At 37.4% G+C, this 20,960-nt stretch overlaps 1 protein-coding gene across 1 annotated transcript in view; it reads left to right on the top strand.

The window, feature by feature from the left end:
- BMP2K (BMP2 inducible kinase) overlaps window positions 1–20,960 on the top strand; it is a gene marked incomplete at its 5' end in the record, with an annotated part of 136,537 nt that overhangs the window by 61,613 nt on the left and 53,964 nt on the right. Inside the window, 3 exon segments of the mRNA XM_006151481.3 lie at window positions 10,548–10,651; window positions 13,122–13,201; window positions 18,688–18,848. Coding sequence (XP_006151543.2) covers window positions 10,548–10,651; window positions 13,122–13,201; window positions 18,688–18,848 — 345 coding nt within the window.

Raw genomic sequence — 20,960 nt, 5'->3', positions numbered from 1 at the left:
CCACTCTCTTTCCACTTTGCCTGTAGTGTCCATTACAATTTTTAATACTTCTATATTTTCCAGTCTTTCAGTCTGTACCATAGACACAGTTGGTATATGTTAAGTGGAGACATACAGTGTCTCTCTTTCATAGCCTGACTTAACTTCACTCAGCAACAAATCTTCCATATCTGTCCACTTTCTATCAAATGCCAGGGCCTTGTTGTTTTTTTATGGCTGAATAGTATTCCATGGAGTATATGTGCCACAATTTTTCAATCCATTCATCTGTGGACATTTGAGTTGGTTCCATGTCTTAACATCGTGAATAATGCTGTAGTGAAAATAGTTGTGCAGGCACTTTTCCAACTGAGTGCTCTCCTGTCCTTTGGGTAGATACCCAGGAGTAGAATTGCTGGATCATATGGTAGTGCTATTTGAAGGTCTTTGAGGATCCTTCATATTGTTCTCTATAGTGGCTGGACCAATTTACATTCCTACCAACAGTGTAGGAGTGTTCTGCTTTCACCACATCCCCTCTAGCATTTACCATTATTTGCTTTTTAATCTTCGCCATTCTGACTGGGGTTAGGTGAATCAACTTTTAAACTTTTAAGACTTCCTTCATATCTTTTGTTAACTTTTTCAATAGTCAAATAACGGGGGTGGCTTGGAGGGTGAGATGAAGGGTGAGGAAAGAAGCACTTTGCATTTTTGGATCTTAGAGTTGAAAAGAACTTAGAGAACAGTGAGAGGAAAATGAAAAGCATGACTAACAGGATTACTGAAGAGTTAAGAGTAAACAGAAGACTGACTACCTCACTTTTCTCTTAGTGTGCATGTTATAAGATCCATGTTAAGGAAGTGTACACTATGGAAATGAAGAGCAAGGAATCTAGAGGCCAACATCCTAGTTTTGTGTATGCTTTGTCATTTATTTGATATAAACATGGGTGTTACTATTTGCCTCAGTTTCCCCAATTATTTTTATTTGAAATTTATTGTTATTTTATTTGCGATAGCGATCACATGTGTGCATACTAGAGAGAGAGAGAGAGAGCTGCACCCTAGGCAGGGTCCAGCCATGCCACAGTCACCTACCTGGAGCCCTCCAGCCCCTCAAGATTCTTGGCATGTGCGCACATGTGTGGTGTGTTTTCAAGCCCACCTAGGGATCCAGACCTGCAGCTGGCCATGTGGCCTCCCACACCACAGTTCCATTTGCCACCGACTACATCACCAGTTTGGGCCCAATTTCCTGGTTCTAAAATGGGCATATTAAAATTTCTACCTCTTGGGCTTATTAGGAGAATTAAATGAATTATAGGTAACTTCTCAGTCTGAGATAGTCTTTAAGAATACCTTCATTACAACTAATAATAGCTATCACAACAACAACTGCTGGTGCATTTATTATAGCTCTTCCTGACATAACCTGATTTCTCCTTTTCTGGGTAAGGGCCAGGGTATTCACTGTCAGATACCTATCTGGGTGTACTGTCCCTGAAGAGATTCCTTTGGGTGCCTTGAAGAGTTAACTTGGTTTCGTGGGTGTATGGTGGATCTAGCAAAGGCTTTCCATAATTATACATTCCAGAAATACTGTTAAATATAACTGCTAAGATGATTTTTCTTACCTCTCAATTTTGTACAGTGATATAATACTTTTTAACAAACATGAAAAAAAAAGTTTTTCTTGTTTTCAAGACTGCTTAATTACTGTTGCTTTATGGTTTCTTTATCTTAGCTAAGACCTATCTTAGTTCTTTTGTGGTTAAATTCATTTTAATACTTTATTTTATGGGAAATCAGGAATTTGAGTACTTATTTTAATACACTTAAACATATTATGGAAAATTTAAAAAGTATATAGACAGAACATACAGTAATTTTTTTTTTTTTTTTAGTATACAGTACATTTTCATGTGAGCTTTAGTGATTACCAACTCCTGGCCAGTATTCTTACCTCCGTACTCTGTTTTCTCCTATATTATTTTTGGAAAAAAATTTACGGATTTGAATGTACTTTTGAAAAGAAATCAAAGATTGAGATTAGTTTTGTTGGAGATTTTCAGTCATTGGTTTTGGTTACCCCGGGAGAAATGTAGATAATGGGCTGTGATTTTTAACCTCCAGGCACAGTTACCTGGATTATCCCATCTGGGCACATTATAGTGCCAATTCATGTCTTCCTTGTGCTTAAACACATTTGATTGGTTTTAGTGCAACAGTCCATAGAGTAAGTTATGTAAATCATATACTGAACATATCAGTTTCTGTAATAAAAGATGAAAATACAAGTAAGAGCTTGGAGTATTTGTGCTTGCAAAATTAGAGAGGATGTTTCTCTTTTTAGGTAGATTACTATAAGTGTAAAAAATGGAAGTCTGTGGGAGAGGACAAGTAAAAAAGAACCAACTTAAAACATATACACACATCAGTTATTTAATTAGGTTCTTGGCAAGAAATTTAGAACCCCAATTTGTAAGGATAAACTCCATTTGTAAGGGCAGACATGAATCACAGGTAACCCTGGAGCTGAGGAATAGCTTTGATTTTTGGTAAAATTTGCAAAATCACAGCTTTCTGATCAACCTTACGCTGCTCTGTAATCTTGTATTTCTCTTTCTCTGTGTCGAAGATCTCACCTTCCTGGTTTCTGGGCTTCTGCAACTTCTTTTTCTTGAAGCAAGCATCAATGAGGTGTTTTGGGATTTTTACTTCGTTAATATCAATTTTGTAGAAGTGGCAATGGCAAATTTCTGGTGTGTTTTATGTAGTGGAACTGGATTGAGGACCAGAAGTCCAGTTACAAGTAGCAAACCACTGCTCAGCTGCTTCAGGAAAACCACTCTCTTGTCTCTGTGGCGTCCAGTGAGGATGATCCTGAGAGTGAAGCTGGTTTGCAGCTTTCTCAACAGCTTTCGAGGCACATCTTCAGTAGGATAATACCTAGGCATTTTGCAAAGTTTTTTTTTTTTTTTTTTTTTTTTTATAGAGATTTTCACTGTAGGGCGCGTGCGCTCGCCAGACAGACAGAGAGAGACATAGAGACAGAAAGCGAGAAATCACCCCCCAGGGGGATGGTCACGCCGCAATCCGCTCTCCTCCATTCTCCTCTCGGGATCTTGGGCACGCACGCACACGTGCCCGGCGTGAGTTTTAAGCCACCGGGTCCGGGACACAAACCGCGGTCGACTACGTGGGAGTCCAGCGACATAGCCATTACGCTAACTGCCGGTTCCCCAAAGTTTAACCACCATTCTTGTCACCACTAGCTGGTTTTGTGACACTGGGAAGAATCTTCTCCTTTTTCTCTTCAGTCTTGGATTTAGTGGCTAAGTATTTCCTCTTGTAGATGGCAGATTGGGAATATCTGCTGAGGGTTCCAGCTGCAATGGAGCTTCCCATTCTTGGGCTGTTTAGCTGTGGGATCACTCTTTTTAATCTCGCCACTGGCATCAGCCTTCTCGGCCTCGTATTTCTTCTCCTTAGTATCAGGCTTGAAAGCTTTTTCCACCCACTGAAAGAAATGTGTATTATCTGTTGAAGATAATTTTATAGTTCTGTTGGCTGGACTGGGGAGGAATGTTCACATGTTGAAATGTTCACTTTGTAGGATAAATAATGTGATTGAATGTATAAAAGAAAATGAAATAAAAATAAAAAATAACTGAAACACACAAGGAACTCAGTTTACCGACAGGTAAGAATCAGTCCAATTTAAAAATTGGTAATTGATGTGAACAACCTGTTCTCAAAGAAGAAATACATTCATGGACCAGCAGTTAGCGTAATGGCTATGTCGCTGGACTCCCATGTAGTCGACTGCAGTTCAAGTCCTGGACCCGGAGGCTTACAACTCACACCGGGTGCGTGTGTGCCAAGTGCATGTGCCCTATAGCAAAAACCTCTCCAAAAAAAGAAAAGAAAAGAAATACATTCAGTCACGTTAATTAAAAAATTTAAGGAGAAATATTCTTTTGAGTCTTCTATCCAAAGTATTTTCCTTCTAAATTGGTTGAACTGGTAGAGATGCTGGCTTAACTTTTTTTCGGGGCCTAGGCGTAGATCCATTGTTTTGTGTACCTTGAATGGTAACACTTTAATTCTTGGCTTTGGTCCTTGATTAAACCATAATATAACTTGGCAGCAGCAGCAGCAGCTACTGCTTTAGCTGCTATTTTTGTTGGAATGTTCAGGGATGCTATACTTCCCTGTGCAGTGTTAGTATAAACTTAACCGCTCCCTCGGAGAAGCGATTTTTGCTTGGCTATGTCTCATGCATGAAGAGGAAATGTGATGATTTAGTCATATGCTATCTTCTGTACTGTCTCTGTTGTGTGATCAAGTTGTATGAGTAGTATTTGTGTCTGGGCCAACTGGTGTCTGGGTGGTTAAGGTGGCTGGATCCCATATGGCTGACTGCATGGTTTGAGTCCCAGGTCCAGTGACTTGAGAAACATGCCAGGTGTTGTGTGTGCAGACATGTCCAAAAGTCTGAAAGGGGAATTGTGTCAGTAGAGTTATACAAATAGGATGAACAGAGAAATAAATACCCTTTTATTTTTATGAGACTAATTTTTTGAAAGCCGATTTTATATTTGTGGTAGAATCAGTGTCAGTGATGTCTTATGGTGATTCACATGACCATTTTTGAGTTATATGACAAAGGTGTATTTTAGCTTCTCTGCTTTTAGTTTATTTTAAAACTTAATCTCTTGATATCACTTTTGGATGCACTATACACACACATTCCTTAATTTGCTCCTCCTCCCCAGGAGCATGTATCTTGTGGATGGTACAGTTTTGTTGTCATGAGGTAGGAGTTGACAAAATACTAGTCTTGAGTTTTAGGTATTATGAGAGGAAATGATTCTGGGCAAACTTTTAAAAACTGAAGTTGTCATTCCTGATGGGTCTACCCCAGAATTAGCTGGATTGAAGTTAATGCTTCTGCATTCAAGATTAGATCATTCACTAATGCAAGGGTACATTTTATAAATCATTCTTTTGGTGAATTGTAAAAAATTATTTAAATGCTTAAAGGTGCTTTGAGTTTATTTCAGAAACAAACTCTATATTAAGTTTTATTTTTAATGATGATGATTATTTAATTTAAAATAGTTTAGAGAGAAAAATATAGCTGTGTTCTATCTTTGAGTTTCAGCATGATCCTTAGTCTTTTTTTTCCTGAGAATTATTTATTTAATTTTATGTATTATTATTATTATTTACTTTACTATAGAGCGCATGTGCTCACCAGAGAAGACAGAAACACAGAGAGATAAAGAGAGAAAGTGGGACTCTAGTGCCTTAATTATCACACCACTTGCTGACCCTGAATTCTTAATCTTTTATACCTAGAATTTAAAACTATACACACACACACACACACACACACACCAAATCAGAGATTAGGAATGGGAGTTCATCTGCTCTGTCCACTTTAATACTGATAAAAACACATTGCAGAATGAAATTGAGATCTGAAACCCGATGGGCCTGTTATTCTGTACCTGCCTGCATAGTTACACATACCAGCCAAAGGCAGTGGTACAAAACCATGTACTTCCTCCACAGAGGCAGTCCACTTATAAAAAAGAGATTAGCAAAGAACATGTACAGTCTGAGAATAACTTGTTCTAAAAGAAAAGTACATTGAGACCAGCAGATGGCATAATGTTTATACGTCGCTGGACTGACTCCCACATGGCTAAATGGGGTTTTTGTCCCAGACTTGGTGCCTTGAAACTCACGCCAGGTGTGTGTGCATGCATGCCTAAGATCCCAAGAGAAGAATGGAGGAGAAGAGATTGCTGCATGACCATCCTCCCACGAGGTGATTTCTCACTTTCTGTCTCTCTGTCTCTCCAGCAAATACATGCACTCTGTACCAGAAATCTCCAAAAAAGAAAAAAGTGCATCAAGATTGACACATGTAGGCATGTGCTTCTATTTTCTAGTCTTAACAATTAGACAAATCACTGTTTTTTCTTTTTGAAAATTTTATTTTATTTATTTATTTTATTCTTAATTTGAGCAGAGAAAGACACAGAGAGAAATAGAGAGAAACTGAGAAAGCAAGCCACCAGGCCCAGGACTCAAACCGTGGTTGGCCATGTGGGAGTGTCCAGCACCCCAGCCACCATGCCACCTGCTGGTTCCACAAATCACTGTTGTTTTCTAAGGGGAAACAGTTATACTAGTAAAGAGAGGCCATGGTACTATATTAGCACAATGATTTCAGAGTTTTCTCACTGACCTAATGTAAAAAATACATTCTGGTTGCAACCTGGAGTACACACAGACACACACACACACACACACACACACACACACACACATGTAAACTGGGTCAAGTTTCATGAAAAATTGTTTGTAATTACTACATTAATATACTCTGTTTTCTGTTTTACTTCATTAAAATAAATACTAGCCATGACCTTTTGAATTGATTTTATGTCACATAAATGGGGAAACTACAGTTGGACAGACTAAACGGGCTTTAGCATATATATTCCCATGTGGAAAAATGGGTCAGAAGAATCAAAGTTGCCTTTGTTTGTTTATAAGATAATAACAGTTCCATTGGTACCTTTAGCCTGGGTACCTAATCATTAGAACATGTGGTGATGTGCTTAACTTTAGAGAATTACCCATATCAGTACTACTTAGAACATAAAATCTCAAATTTATTTATTTTCCCTTAAAACTTCTCAACTGTCATGAAAGGGAAAGAAAGGAATTGCCTGAAGGATTATTCTGTTTCTCTTTAGATATTTATAAAGCTTTTCTTGGATTAATCTAGAACACAAAGTAAGTGTGTCCTTCTATCATCCTATCTTCTAGCCCTGTAGAATTTCTCCAACTGAATTGCATGTAGGAGTCATGCCACTAGTCCATAGTTTCACTCATTGCAATACCTAAATTTTTCACCCTGTGAGACACCTTAAAGAGACTCAGGGAGAATTTGCTTTCTTTCGGTATCAGGAATAGTGTTTTTCCTTAGCACTTGGTTTGTTTTTGTGTTAAGAACACTGCGATTCATGTAATGAATCTTGTTGACCTATTTATATTGATAGCTAGAAGGTAAAGAGCTGAATTTTGGACGTACATTTAAGATACACTCCTAAGCAGTTTCTCTAATGACCTCATTATCGTATCCCCATTACCTTCCTCAGCCATTATTTTTCCAATGGTCCTAAATTTCTTACTTACTTAAAAATATTATAGTTTTATAAGCTAAGTCCTTTATAGAAATACATATTTTAATTAGCTACTCTTAAAGTTAGATTAAAAAAAAAACAGATGAACTTAAATTCTTGGAATAGGAAAATTAGATCATAAGTTTGTGTATTTGATAGATTTCTTTTAAAAAATTACATGAGTAAGCATTTAGTGTTAAAAATATGTTTAAATTTATCCTCATCTCATATACTGGTGTAACTTGTAAAACATGTAATAATGGGTCCAGTAGGTGGTGTAGTGGTTAAGGTACTGGACTCCCACATGGTTTGAATTCCAGACCCAGTGGCTGGAAACTCACTCTGGGGTGCACATGTGTGTTTGCGTCCAAAATCCTGAGAGGAGAATGGAAGAGAAAGGACTGATGCATGGCCATCCCCCTGGGGGCTGTGATTTCTCACTTTTCTCCCTTTGTCTCTAGTGATCACACATGCCCTATAGCAAAATATTTCTGTTAACAAATTTTATTATCGGGACCAGCAGGTGGTGTGGTAGTTAAGGGGCTGGACAATCGCACATGGCTGACCATGGCTCAAATCCTGGACCTGGTGGCTTGCTTTCTCACTTTCCTCTCTCTTTCTCTTTCTCTCTCTCTGTGTCTCTCTGGTCAAATTAAAATAAATGAATGAATGAAATTGAATGAAATAAATTAAAAAATTTATTTTCTGTTGGTTTCAAGATAAAATACTTTTAGTGGAAAAAAATAAAACTCGTAGATCCCTTAAGGCTTTTCTGAAATGAGGTTGAATACATATAAATAAATCTTGGAATGTTTTTAGTTATTTTAATTTAACAATGGTGATATAATTATAAAAATAAATTTTATATGTGATATATGTTAGCATCTTAAATATATCAAATCAGGTTACTTAAAGAACCTTTGTATTTTTTAAATAGAACTCAGGCTTTCCTCTCTAAATTCCCAAGTTTTGTGTTCATTTTCATTTGGTACACTCTATTTTTTTTAGCCAGAATGAGTTTATCATATCATTGGAGATAAATTGCATGTTCTTTATTCAAAATATTACTTAAATTTGAAGAGAAGATTTATTTCATTTTGTTTTATAATTTTATCTTAGGCATTTATAAAGTTTGATTTCTATATACATTGTTTTATTAGCAAACTAGAATATTATCTACTTAATGCTGTAAGTTTTACATTTCCAGTAGTTAAATTAATTTAAATATAATGAACCCAGGGCCAGCAGGTGGTGTGGTGACTAAGGACGCTGGACTCCTACATGGCTGACTGTGGTTTGAATCCCAGATCTGACTTGCTTTCTCGCTTTCCTTCTCCCTCTCTCTCGCACTTTGTCTTTCTCTGGTCAAAAAAAAAGAACATAGAGTTAATGAAGCAGCATTAGACATGGCACTATCTTAATAAAATGTGAATTTTTCAGTTATAGAATTCAGTATAAATGTTAACTTTCTTGTGAAATTTAAAATTTTTAATTAAAGACATTCAAGGAAAAACAAATAGTAATAGAGTTATTTTTTTTTTTAAGAAAAAATTTCAGGCATTTCAAACCATGCTATAAGGTTGCTGTGAAATCTGTAAAAGACCCATAAAACTCTGCTTGTTCTTTTGAACAAGAAATGATAACGTGTTGAAATATGAACTATAGTGAATATCATTAGCATTAGTATGATTAAAAAATGTTTTTGGAAAACTATAGTGCCAGTTCTGTACTACTTTCTTACATAGATTATTATGTAGTAATTTAGCTTTTTAAAATGAATCATTCAGGATCACATTGAAAAATTAATAGAGGTGGACTTAGCCAGGTGGCGTGGTGGTTAAAGGCAGTGGATTCCCATGTGGCCAAGTACACATTTAAATCCCAGACCCAAGGACTTGGAAAATACACCTGGTGCATGTGCATGAGTGCCCCAAAATCCCAAAAGGAGAGTGGAGGAAAAGGGATTGAGGCATACCTACTCCCCTGGGAAGTGGTTTCTCACTTTCTTTCTCTGTGGCTCTTTCTCTCTCCAGTGAATGCACATGCCCCTTTTAAGAATTTTTTAAAATAAAGAATTATTTTATTTGTTATTACTTTTAAAATTTGACCTGAGAGAGGCACAGAGAGAGACACAGGGAAAGTGAGAAAGCAAGCCACCAAGTCTGGGACTTGAACCGCAATCGTTTATGTGTGAGTCCAGTGCCTTAATCCACCATGCCACCTGTCAACCCCACACATGCTCCCCCTTTTTTTCCAAAAGAAATTCTTACTATAAGGTGCATGCACTTGCCAGAGAGAGAGAGAGAGAGAGAGAGACAGAGAGAGAGAGAGACAGAAAGCGAGACCTAACCCCTCCCCCAGGGGGATGGCCATTCTCTCAGGATTTTGGGCCCATGTGTGCCTGGCATGAATTTTAAGCCACCGAGTCTGGGACATGAACCACAGTCGACTATGTTGGGAGTTCAGAGATGTTAACCATTACTCCATCTGATGGTCCCCCTAATGTACCCTTAAAAAAAAAATTGATAGAGGTTTTTTTAGATAATAGAATTTTTAAAATTATTTTTAAGTATCTTCAAAATAATTGGCACTTTCTTGAATTTATTCTCCAGTGTTCACTAAAACCAGTATTTTACAAAAAAATTTTAATTTAATTTTATTCATTATTATTATTTAATTTGACCAGCGAGAAAGAGATGCAGAGAGAGAGAGGGAAAGTCAGTTTTTGTTTTATGTTACTTTTTCAAGAGACTGATCTTATTTGTCATTCATATTTTTGTTGCGGAGTTATTGTATGATCTGCCATTAGCTTGGGACAGGGCTTTAAGTTAATTTATAAGATAGCAATTTCTGTATTCTCTGCAAATATCAGCAAAATTTGTTAGAGTCATCACTGATCTTAGAATGGAAGAGAAAATATACAGATGTTCATTAAGATGAAATTACATCCTAATAAATCCACTGTAAATTGAAAATATCACAAGTAGAAAATGTGTTTAACCTATTGAAAATCATGGCTTAGCCTGGTCTACGTTAAATGTGCTCAGAACACTTAAATTAGCCTAAAGTTGAGGAAACTCAACTACCATAAAGCCTATTTGTAATAAAGCTTTGAATATCTTAACGTAATTTATTGGATACTGCACTAAAAGTGAAAAACAGAATGGTCGTATGGTACTCAAAATGTGGTTTCTACCCAATGTGTATAGCTTTCATATTATTGTAATGTAAAGCCAAAAAATTGTCAGTTGAACCATCATAAAATGGGAATCATCTTTATATTTTTTTAGCCTTATAATGTGCCCCTAAATAGCATCTGTGTTCAGTAAAACTTCATAACATTTTGATCTATTCTTGCAGGGTTCATGCTTGAACCAGATCCAGAGCATAGACCTGATATATTTCAAGTGTCCTATTTTGCATTTAAATTTGCCAAAAAGGATTGCCCAATCTCTAACATCAATGTAAGTAGTTTTTCAAGTAGGATATTTATTTAAATCCATTTTATTGTGTGTAAATACACATCATTTCAGAATTAGTCATTTCATGAATCTGGTCTGCTAGTGTTCTGATTGTATTTTTTTTTTTTTTTTAGAGGTTTTTTCTATAGGGTGCGTGTGCTCGCCAGACAGACAGAGAGAGAGACAGACAGAAAGCCAGAAATCACCCCCCGGGGGGATGGCCACACCCCAATCCCTTCTCTTTTCTCCTCCTGGGATCTTGGGCACGCATGCACACATGCCCGGCGTGAGTTTTAAGCCACCGGGTCCGGGACGCGAACCGCGGTTGACTACATGGGAGTCCAGCGACATAACCATTACTCTAACTGCTGGTCTCCCTCAGATTGTATTTTTAATATAAAGCTGCCATTCCCAAACTGCATTTTTGAGAGAAACACAGTGACATCTATCTGACATAGCCCTGTATTTATTAAGTTGCTTGGGCCTTACCATTTATTAATCAGCAGGATTGTTAACCTTTCTTGGCCTAGAAGAGCCATGAAAAATACATGAGATAAAGGCCAGCCAGGTGGTGTGGCCTTTAAGGTGGCTGGATCTCACGTAGACTGTGCAGTTTCAGTTCCGTACCCTGCAGCTTGAAAAGCACGCTAGGCACATGTACGTGAGTGCTGAAAATCCTTAGAAGAGGATGGTGGAGAAGGGATTGTGGTATACCCATCCTCCTGGGGCGGGGGCGGGGGGGTCCTTTCTTGCTCTGTCTCCAAAGAGCACATGTACACTTTAGTAAATTTAAATAAATAAAAACAAACAAACAAACCTGAGATAGTAAGTGCTCTGTTAAGTGAGAAAGTTTGGGAATCTTTGATGTAAAGAGTATAGGAATTGTGAAGAGTCCTGGGTTCAATACTGTTTTTATTGGTGACTGATTTTGTAGCTTTTAGGTTCCTTAATGTCCAGTGTTTTCTTTTTTCTTTTTTTTTTCCTGTGAAACAAGGCTAGTAATTATAAGGATTATAACTAATAAATATAAAACCCAGTGGCTGTTCCATTAAGGGTGCTAAGTTGGTGATAATAGCTAACATTCAGAAACTTCAAATTTGATTTACTATCTGGACCAGTACACTTAATACAGATGAATTGAGTATACCAAGTGTCTGCTAATCTTAATAAATGTTGTTAGAATCATCACTGCCCTTATGCCGTTCTCAACTTTTAAAAGATGATTCTGGCCTGAATTGTTCTTACTGTTCTTTTTATGCACTACTTAATCTACCCCACTAAGACAAAAGAAGGAATGTGGTACTTGTCCTTTTTGATTTCTGAAGTCCTTACCATGTCAGTATAATATTTTCTCTGTTGAAGTTTAAATGTTCTGATATTCTAATAATGAAAGTAGCTTTGTTTGACATTTGACTGTGGATTTTTAGCTTTTTTTATTTCAGCAAATATTCATTATCCACTGTGAGCCAAACATTGGGACTCTCATTTTCAAGAGCTTATAGTCAGTGTTAGGAAAATTATCTGTGATATTTAGAAAAAGCTCTTTGCTCTTATCCTTGGTTTTGGCTTCTTTTTCCAAAATGCAAAATAGTCCTTGATTTACAAATGTAATCTTCTTCATTTTGCCTAAGATTTACCCACTTGGGCCCAGCTGTGGTAGTACAGATGGTAAGGCACCACAACATGAGGCTGGAGCCACGTGGGATGCTTGGGTTCGGTTCCCAGAGCAGTCTGAAAGCAGGTTGGGTGCAGTGGTGTGTTCCTGCCATCTTTGCTAGCTGGCAGGCTGGGGCAGATGGAGCTCGGCATGTCCAGATCCTGTTGAAAATACCAGCCTCTGTCCCTCAGTTTTATAAGCAAAAACAAACAGATAAACAAACAAACAAACAAAAAAAACATTTACTCATTTGTGAAGTAGTCACAATGATTCTTCTCTTTTCTAATAGTTCTGCTATTTTCTGAGTTTGGAACACGAATATGAAAGTGACGTTTGTTTAACGTGTGGTGATATTTGCAGATGAGATTTGGCAAGCACAAGTAAACTATCTTATTTTTTTTTTTTTTTTTTTTGAGCCTTTTTGTTTTTTGCTATAGGGTGCGTGTGCTCACCAGAAAGACAGAGAAAGAGAGACAGAAAGCAAGAAATCACCCCCAGGGGGGATGGCCACTCCAGTCCCTTCTCCTCCATTCTCCTCTCGAGATCAGGGCACGCACACACACACGTGCCCGGCATGAGTTTAAGCCACCGGGTTTGGGACTCAGACTGTGGTCAGCTACATGGGAGTCCAGCAACATAGCCATTACGCTAACTGCTGGTCCCCAAGTAAACAATTTTTAGGTATATGATATCAAAGTAATAGTATCTATAGACAGTGTATTTTAAGTTGTATAATGTATCCATAGACTTAGAAAAAAAAGTTTTCTGCCATTAAAGTAAAACTAAGATAAAAAATGTTGTGTGTTTTCTTCCAAGAATTCTTCTATTCCTTCAGCTCTTCCTGAACCGATGACTGCTAGTGAAGCAGCTGCTAGGAAAAGCCAAATAAAAGCCAGGTAGGCACAGCCACGCTGAAACTGAAAAGGCACCGAAAACCAAACCAAACCAAAACAAAACAAAACTGCTGTGATTATTGTTTTTAATGCTAGCAGGTATCATTGATTAATGTCATCCTCATCCCCCAAGATGTTGTGTTGCTCATTGCCTGTGGTATAGTTTAGATAGTAAGTATGAAATAAGTTTTTAAAAAATATTAGAGACAGAATTTGACATTAATTTCACTTGGACTACTCTCTCTCAGCAATAAAGAAGTGATTGTTTACTAATGGATCATTTTGGGGAAATATTTTCATTATTTTTGTCACATGGCAACTCTAATTTAGGAAGTTTTATGTTGGAGTTTATAGCTAATATACTTCTTCAGATTTTTAGGAGAGAAAAATAGCTTTTACAAGCAACATGAACTTAGAATATGTATGTATATACGTTGTGGACTCTGTAATGAGTGGTTATATAACTAATACCTTTTAAGATTGGTAAAGTAATATGTTTTAAGTCTTTTTTTATAGTTATTTACTGCATTAATAAGTTTGAATGTATTATATAGGTTAAGAAATGTTTCTATTAATACTAAACATTTTATTTCACCTCATGTTTTCTCTTCTTTTTTTTTTAAGAGGGATTATTGCGGGACCAGCAGTTAGCATAATGGCTATGTTGCTGAACTCCCATGTAGTTGACCGTGGTTCGAGTCCTGGATCTGGTGGCTTGGACTTACACTGGGTGCATGTGCATGCATGTCCAAAATCCCGAGAGGAGAATGTAGGAGAAGGGATTGAGGGGTGGCCATCCCCGCTGGGGGCTGATTTCTCGCTTTCTAGCTCTCTGTCCTTCTGGTGAGTGCATGCGCCCTATAGCAAAAACCTCTCAAGAAAAAAAAAAAAAAAGAGGGATTATTGCTATAGGGCACGTGTACTCACCAGAGAGACACAGAGAGAGAGATAGAAAGCAAGAATGCACTCCCCAAAGGGGATGGCCATGCTGCAGTCTCTTCTCCTCTAGTCTCCTCTTGGGATTTGGGGCACACACGTACACGCACCCAGCATGAGCTTTAAGCGGCCGGGTCCAGGACTCGAACTGTGGTGGGAGTCCAGCAATGTAACCATTATGCCATCTGCTGGTCCCACGTGTTTTCTTTTTAAGTTTAAAAGTGAATAGGATTCTATTTTAGATTATTAGACAGGTATAATAGTGTACTTGGGGACTTGTTTTGGTCACAGCTATTTTGTATTCTTTTGTATGCAATACAGACAGTATGTTTGCCTTATATCTTTTATATGCAATACATAGATAATGGAAACACAAAGAAAAAGAGCAGTGTTTATCTCTAAGGAGCTGACGTTCTAATTGACAAACATTACAACGTGATTGGTATCTGGCCACTCTTTGAGTGTATGGGGAATAGAAAGACTGGGAACAGAAAAGACAAGAACAGAAAAAGAATGCTTTCCTTGGGTGGCAGCTATCAAATTCTGTAAGGAGGAATGCAGTTCCCTGGACCAGTGGGATGGAAACTAGCAGGCAGGCAATTTAGGCAGGAAGAATGGCCCTGGTGAAACTCTAATTTTTTAAAACCAGAGCCTAAGGGACATGTAGTTGAGTGGTAAGAAATGCAGCTGTAGCAATAGGTAAATGCCAATCAGAACAACTTTGTTTATGTAGTAGGCTGAGAAATTTGGACTTCGGCCTGTGGGCCAGTGAATTGTCAACCTTTCCAGTCATTTCTAACATTTGGTACTTGATTGTCCAGCTGTGTTGTAAACAAAGTGATATTTAAATATTATTAAAAAATAGCATATGAATGACTTTTTTTTTTTTTTTTTTGGAGGGTTTTTTTCTGGAGGGCCTGTCCCTCTGCGCTCGCCGGAAAGACACAGAGAGACAGGAAGTGAGAAATTACTCCCTGAGGGGATGGCCATTCCACAATCCCTTCTCCTCCATTCTCCTCTCGGGATCTTGGGCATGCACACACTCATTTCCTACGTGAATTTAAGCCACCGGGTTCGGGACTTGAACCACAGTTGACTACATGAGAGTCCGGCAACATAGCCATTACGCTAAGTGCTGGTCCCATGAATGACTTTTTAGAAAATGGCATCACCCTAAAAATACCTTTATTTCCTTGAATTTTAAAATAATTTCTTAAGAAAAAGATGAAAGAATAAACTTACATCAGTAATAACTTAGAAGAATACAGCTTGAACAACGGTCTTGCTTATTTATGACATAGCTTTAGTTAACAACCACTATTATAATTGAATAGTAATTATGAATTATTGTAGGACTTGTCTGTTGAATTTTACTGTTACCTTTTCAAATATAAATGATCAAAGACTAAATCTTTAAGGAGGTAGGTGTAGATTAAAAAAAAAAAATCAGCAAGAGTCAACTGACCAAGAATGACTGGCATATATTAGCACCATGACACAAGTTATACAATTGCAAGCAAATGATGTAGGACAATAAAAATCCACAGTGCTTATTTGTAGTCTGTTAAAACTACACATTATGTGTATTAAAGAATAAGGTTCTTTGATGACTACAGGTCAATGATATAAGTTTATCATTTATTAATATCAGTAAAGAACTTGAAAAATATAAATGTCTACAAAGCTTAATATTAAAAAATTAAGTTAGATGGTTTTTCATGTAAAAGGCATATTTTCAGAGGAGACATCTGTAACTAGTCAGTTTCATTAGTCACATATTTTCAAAAAGCTTTTGTGCATACTGTCCACTTGAATTTCTGTCACTCTTTGCTTTTCTTCTTAAAAGTCCTCTTCTACCTTCCCAAATACTGCATCTGTTATTCGGACTGTTATACATGTAAAAATTCACCTGATGCGATCTTAAGAATGGAACGGTTGAGAATTACTGTCATGGCAGATAGAAACTTTAAAGGGTTTTAGGCAGGAGACAGTCTGAACTTTAGGGAAATTGTTGAGGTGATAGCACGGAGAAGTAGTGAAGTGAAGGTGCAAATGCAGCTCTGGGACTATCGTAACAGTGCACACGAGGCAGTGCAGCGGTGTGGGCACCGGGGCTGTTGTCTTTCATTTTAGCCAATTTTTTTTTTAATCTTCACTCTGTTTCATCTGTCCAGGCATTTTCTTCTCATTCCTTCATACAGAATGTGTAGTTTCTTTTTCGCTGTCTGATACAATCGTATTTATTTAAACGATTTTAATCTTTAGTTTCTACCTTAAGCCTCCACTAGCCAAATTAGGTTAAAGGTACAATTACGCCTCCATGAATCTCTTGACAGTGCTAGCTTGGCACCGATTATTTTTCCTGATTTATATTTTGTAATATTTTCACCACGTTACATATCTTTCTTGATGTATTGTACATTCTTTGAAAATGGGAGAGGGGCCAGCAGATGGTGTGGTGGTTAAAGATGCTGAAATCCCACATGGCCAACCATGGTTCAAGTTCTGGACCTGGTGACTTTCTTTCTCACTTTCCCTCTCTCTCTCTCTGATCAAACTGGAAAATAATAATAATAAATAAAAGTTAAATAAAAATAATTACTTATAAAAAAGGAAATTGGCATAATATGCAGTGTTTTTCTGGATATCAGTAAATGTACAATAAATAGTGATACATTTGCAAAATGGACATTTGATTGAAAAAAGTCTGCAGACTTTTTTTTTTTTTTCTTTTTTTGGAGAGGTTTTTGCTATAGGGCGCGTGCACTCACCAGACAGACAGACAGAGATATAGAGATAGAAAGCGAGAAATCACCCCCCCAGAGGGGATGGCTACGCCGCAATCCCTTCTCTTCCATTCTCCTCTCGGGATCTTGGGCACGCACGCAGACACGCCCGGTGTGAGTTTAAGCCACCGAGACCGGGACTCGAACTGCAGTCGACTACATGAGAGTCTAGCGACATAGCCATTACGCTAATTGCTGGTCCCTGCAGACTTTTAATGTGTTTTTTAGAGTTTTTGCTTATGTGTGTTGTTAATCTATAAAGAATGATTTAGACAAGAAAAAGGCAAAGTAAATTTACTTAACAAATAGTGGATAGTGAAACAAAAAGATTGGAGACAAGATTTCTTCCAATTGCTTCAGTTTAGGAATTACAGCATTGGTCTGAGTACTAAATTGATATTTTGAACTCAATATACTTATTAAAAATGAGATTTAATTGATTCCAATTAAGCCTAATGATGAGGGGAACTGGATTCCATGGCTGACTCTGATTTGAATCATGGCCCCAGTTGCTTGAAAAATATGATTAGAGCCTATGTATGTGTACCTAAGATTCCAGCGGGGTGGAGAAATGGAGAAGCAGGTACTGTATGACCACTCCCTTTTTGGGGTGCTTTCTCCCTCTCTCCATTTCCATCTTTTCTGAAGAATACATATACCCTCTGACAATTAAAATAAAAGAGAGATATTTGATTATATTGCCTCTTAGTGCAAACACTTGTACCATCCCTGTCCCACCTACAAATGTTATTTTTAGGAAGCACACACATTTCTGTAATTTTCTAAAAATCTTATGATTTAATTCCATTTTCTTTCTTTCCTCTTTCAAAGATAGTTGTTAACTGAGCTCCCTCTTGTGGTACATAGAAATATTAGGAAAGAACTGTGGAGTTGTATGTTGGGCTTTTTCTGATGTGCGCTTGATAAATCATATATATATATATAATTTTAAAGTACTAAATCACTTGAAAATATGGTAAGGGAACTTAATAAAGAGATTATATTTCAAATTTGTTGGAAAGAGAACATATGACCCTATTAAAAAGTATTTTGAGTGTTTGTATTTATACAAAGCAAGTTCATAAAAATGTTAAGTTAAAGATTTTACCTGGCTTATTTTGAAAAATAAAAGCAAATGTCTTCTGTATTCTCAAGTAATGTTCTTTCTTTCTTTCCAAACTGTGCTTACCACTTGAGCATCCACATCAAGGGCCTAAACTAAGACCTAATAGGAAAAGTTTTATATAATTTACATCCAGTGTTCTCAATGAAGCAAATTTAAGAATTGAAGAAGTTGAATGTGCGCAGATGGCTCCACCTGTTAAAAGTTCTGGCTTCTTTTGTTTTACGTACTCTAAGGTGCAGTCTTTTCTTACACCTTTATTCTAAGCTAAGGCAGATTATTTCTTGTCGTTTCTTATATTTCTGACTGGTTCAGATCGTTGACTCTTCTGTGACGGCTTTTGTTTCCTTTCAATCTCATTTCATCTCCTTAAGCGCAAAATCTGAGACTATACTCTCTTTTTTTCTGCCAGCTTTAATGAAAGAGTTCAAATAGTATTGTTCTATTTTAAGAGAATTGGTTGATTTTTGAAAATTCGTCTTCTTATTTCATACCTGAGAATGAGATGTAGAAGGAAGCCAAGAGGACTAAAGTGAGAACTGATAATAGTTAAAATGCATCTGTTGAATTAGATGCTTTATAGAATTAATGATAAATGTGAAACAGTCCCAGTGTTTGGAATGAAGTGTATTCTTCTGTTTTAGAATAACAGATACCATTGGACCAACAGAAACCTCAATTGCACCAAGACAAAGACCAAAGGCCAACTCTACTACTGCCACTCCTAGTGTGCTGACCATTCAGAGTTCAGCAACCCCTGTTAAAGTCCCTGCTCCCAGTGAATTTGGTAACCACAGACCAAAAGGTAATGTAGCCCTGCCAATCCTATCCCCTTTATAGTTAATGTAAATAAACCTTTTATGGTTTGATTGCTTAGGGGCATACATTACTGGCAGATTTTATGTTGTGAAGCATATAACGCTTTAAAAAACTTTCTACTCATGTCTAATAAACTCATCTATTTTCTTAATGTTACAGACAAAGAGAAATTGCTGGAAATACTTTTAAAAAATGGTATAAAAAGCTCTCAATTTGCTTTAATTCTGTATGTACAACTTTTCTTTTTTCTAGAATCATCAACTAATAAGATTTATGGTTGGTAATAAAGTTCAAGGATATAGAAAATTCTGTGTTATATTGGAAAGGAGGAGGTTGAAACTCTACCTTTACAAAGTTACAGGTCTTTTCACTGATCTAGGACCTTGGTGAAGAAGTCTATCTTGGGGGAACCAGCAGTTAGCGTAATGGCTATGTCGCTGGACTCCCACGTAGTCGACCGCGGTTCGTGTCCCGGACCCGGTGGCTTAAAACTCATGCCGGGCGCGTGTGCGTGCGTGCCCAAGATCCCGAGAGGAGAATGGAGGAGAAGGGATTGCGGCGTGACCATCCCCCCGGGGGGTGATTTCTTGCTTTCTGTCTCTATGTCTCTCTTTGTCTGGCGAGCGCATGCTCCCTACAGTGAAAATCTCTCAAAAAAAAAAAAAGTCTATCTTGGGACCAGCAGTTAGCGTAATGGCTATGTTGCTGGACTCCCACATAGTCGACCGCGGTTCGAGTCCCAGACCCGGTGGCTTAAACTCACACCGGGCGCGTGTGTGTGCGTTTGCTTTTTGTCTCTCTGTCTGTCTCTGTCTGGCGAGCGTATGCACCCTATAGCAAAAACCTCTCAAAAAAAAAGAAAAAAAAGAAGTCTATCTTGTAATGTTCATACATAACATAAAAATTCCTCTTCTCATCTAATTTTGAGCGAAATTGTTTTCTGAGCTAAGATGGATTCTAAGCTTTATAGTAATGTGTAGTACTTAAAAAAATCCCCTTGGCCAGCTGCTGTCATGGAGTATAGGCTGTTGGATCTCTCACGGCCAACTGTGTAATTTGAATCCCAGACCTGGCAGCTTGAAAAACATCCCAGGCATTGTGTGCATGTGCTTAAAATCCTAAATGGAGAAATGGAGGAGAAAGGACTTTGGTGTGATCCTCTCACAAGGGTAGTGCTTTCTCACTTTACTTCTTTGTTTCTCTGGCAAGTGTATAATCCCTCTAACAACAACAAAAAAAATAAAAATAAAAAATAAAAAATTGCCCCCAGTGAAATATCCCTAAAATTATTCCATGTTTCTGGGGGTGTAGTCTGAAGACCTGCCTCAATGAAACTCTTTTTTGCACTGTATTTGGTGATAAATCTGTCTTTGTTTATTGTGAAAGTTCTTAGGATAGTATATTGGTTAAGAGCCTGCATTTTGAGTCTCATAGACCTGATTTGAGATCTGTTTCTCCCATTTTTTATTAGCATATCTTATTAAAAAAATACTAATACTTACAGAATTATTGAGAGGCTAAATGATTGCATAATGTAATACCTGATACATAATGCAGGTTGGGCATCCATTATCTGAAATGTTTGAGACCAGAGTGTTTTGTGCTTTGGAATTTGGGGATTTTGGAATATTTGAGATACCTTGTGTGGGGGGGTCCAAGTCTGAATACAAAATTCACTTTCATTTATTCCATAAATGCATAGCCTGAATTTTATACATTTTTTTAAAAGAATTTTTAAAATTAACTCCATTTTTTATTTTAATTTGACCAGAGAGGAACAGAATGTGTGTGTGTGTGAGAGAGACAGAGAGAGAGGGAAAATGAGAAAGCAAGCTGCCAGGTCTGGGACTCGAACCGTGGTTGGGCATGTGGAAGTCCAGAACCCTCAACCACCATGCCACCTGCCAGCCTTGAATTTTATACATTTTTGTATTGTAATGTTTTGACTGTCATATGAGGTCATATATGAAATTTTCCACTTGTGGCATCCTCCTGGCGCTCAAAAAGTTTAAGGTACTGGAACATTTTGGATTAGGGATTATCAACATGTGTACCCTTAAGACATGTTAAGTATTAACTACTGTTAATACTATTAAGT

The sequence above is a fragment of the Tupaia chinensis genome, unplaced genomic scaffold (genome assembly GCF_000334495.1).
Source record: "Tupaia chinensis unplaced genomic scaffold, TupChi_1.0 Scaffold000318_1, whole genome shotgun sequence".
NCBI lineage: Eukaryota > Metazoa > Chordata > Mammalia > Scandentia > Tupaiidae > Tupaia > Tupaia belangeri.
The sequence above is the reverse complement of the archived record's forward strand: the minus strand, read 5'-3'. Positions and strand labels throughout refer to the sequence as shown.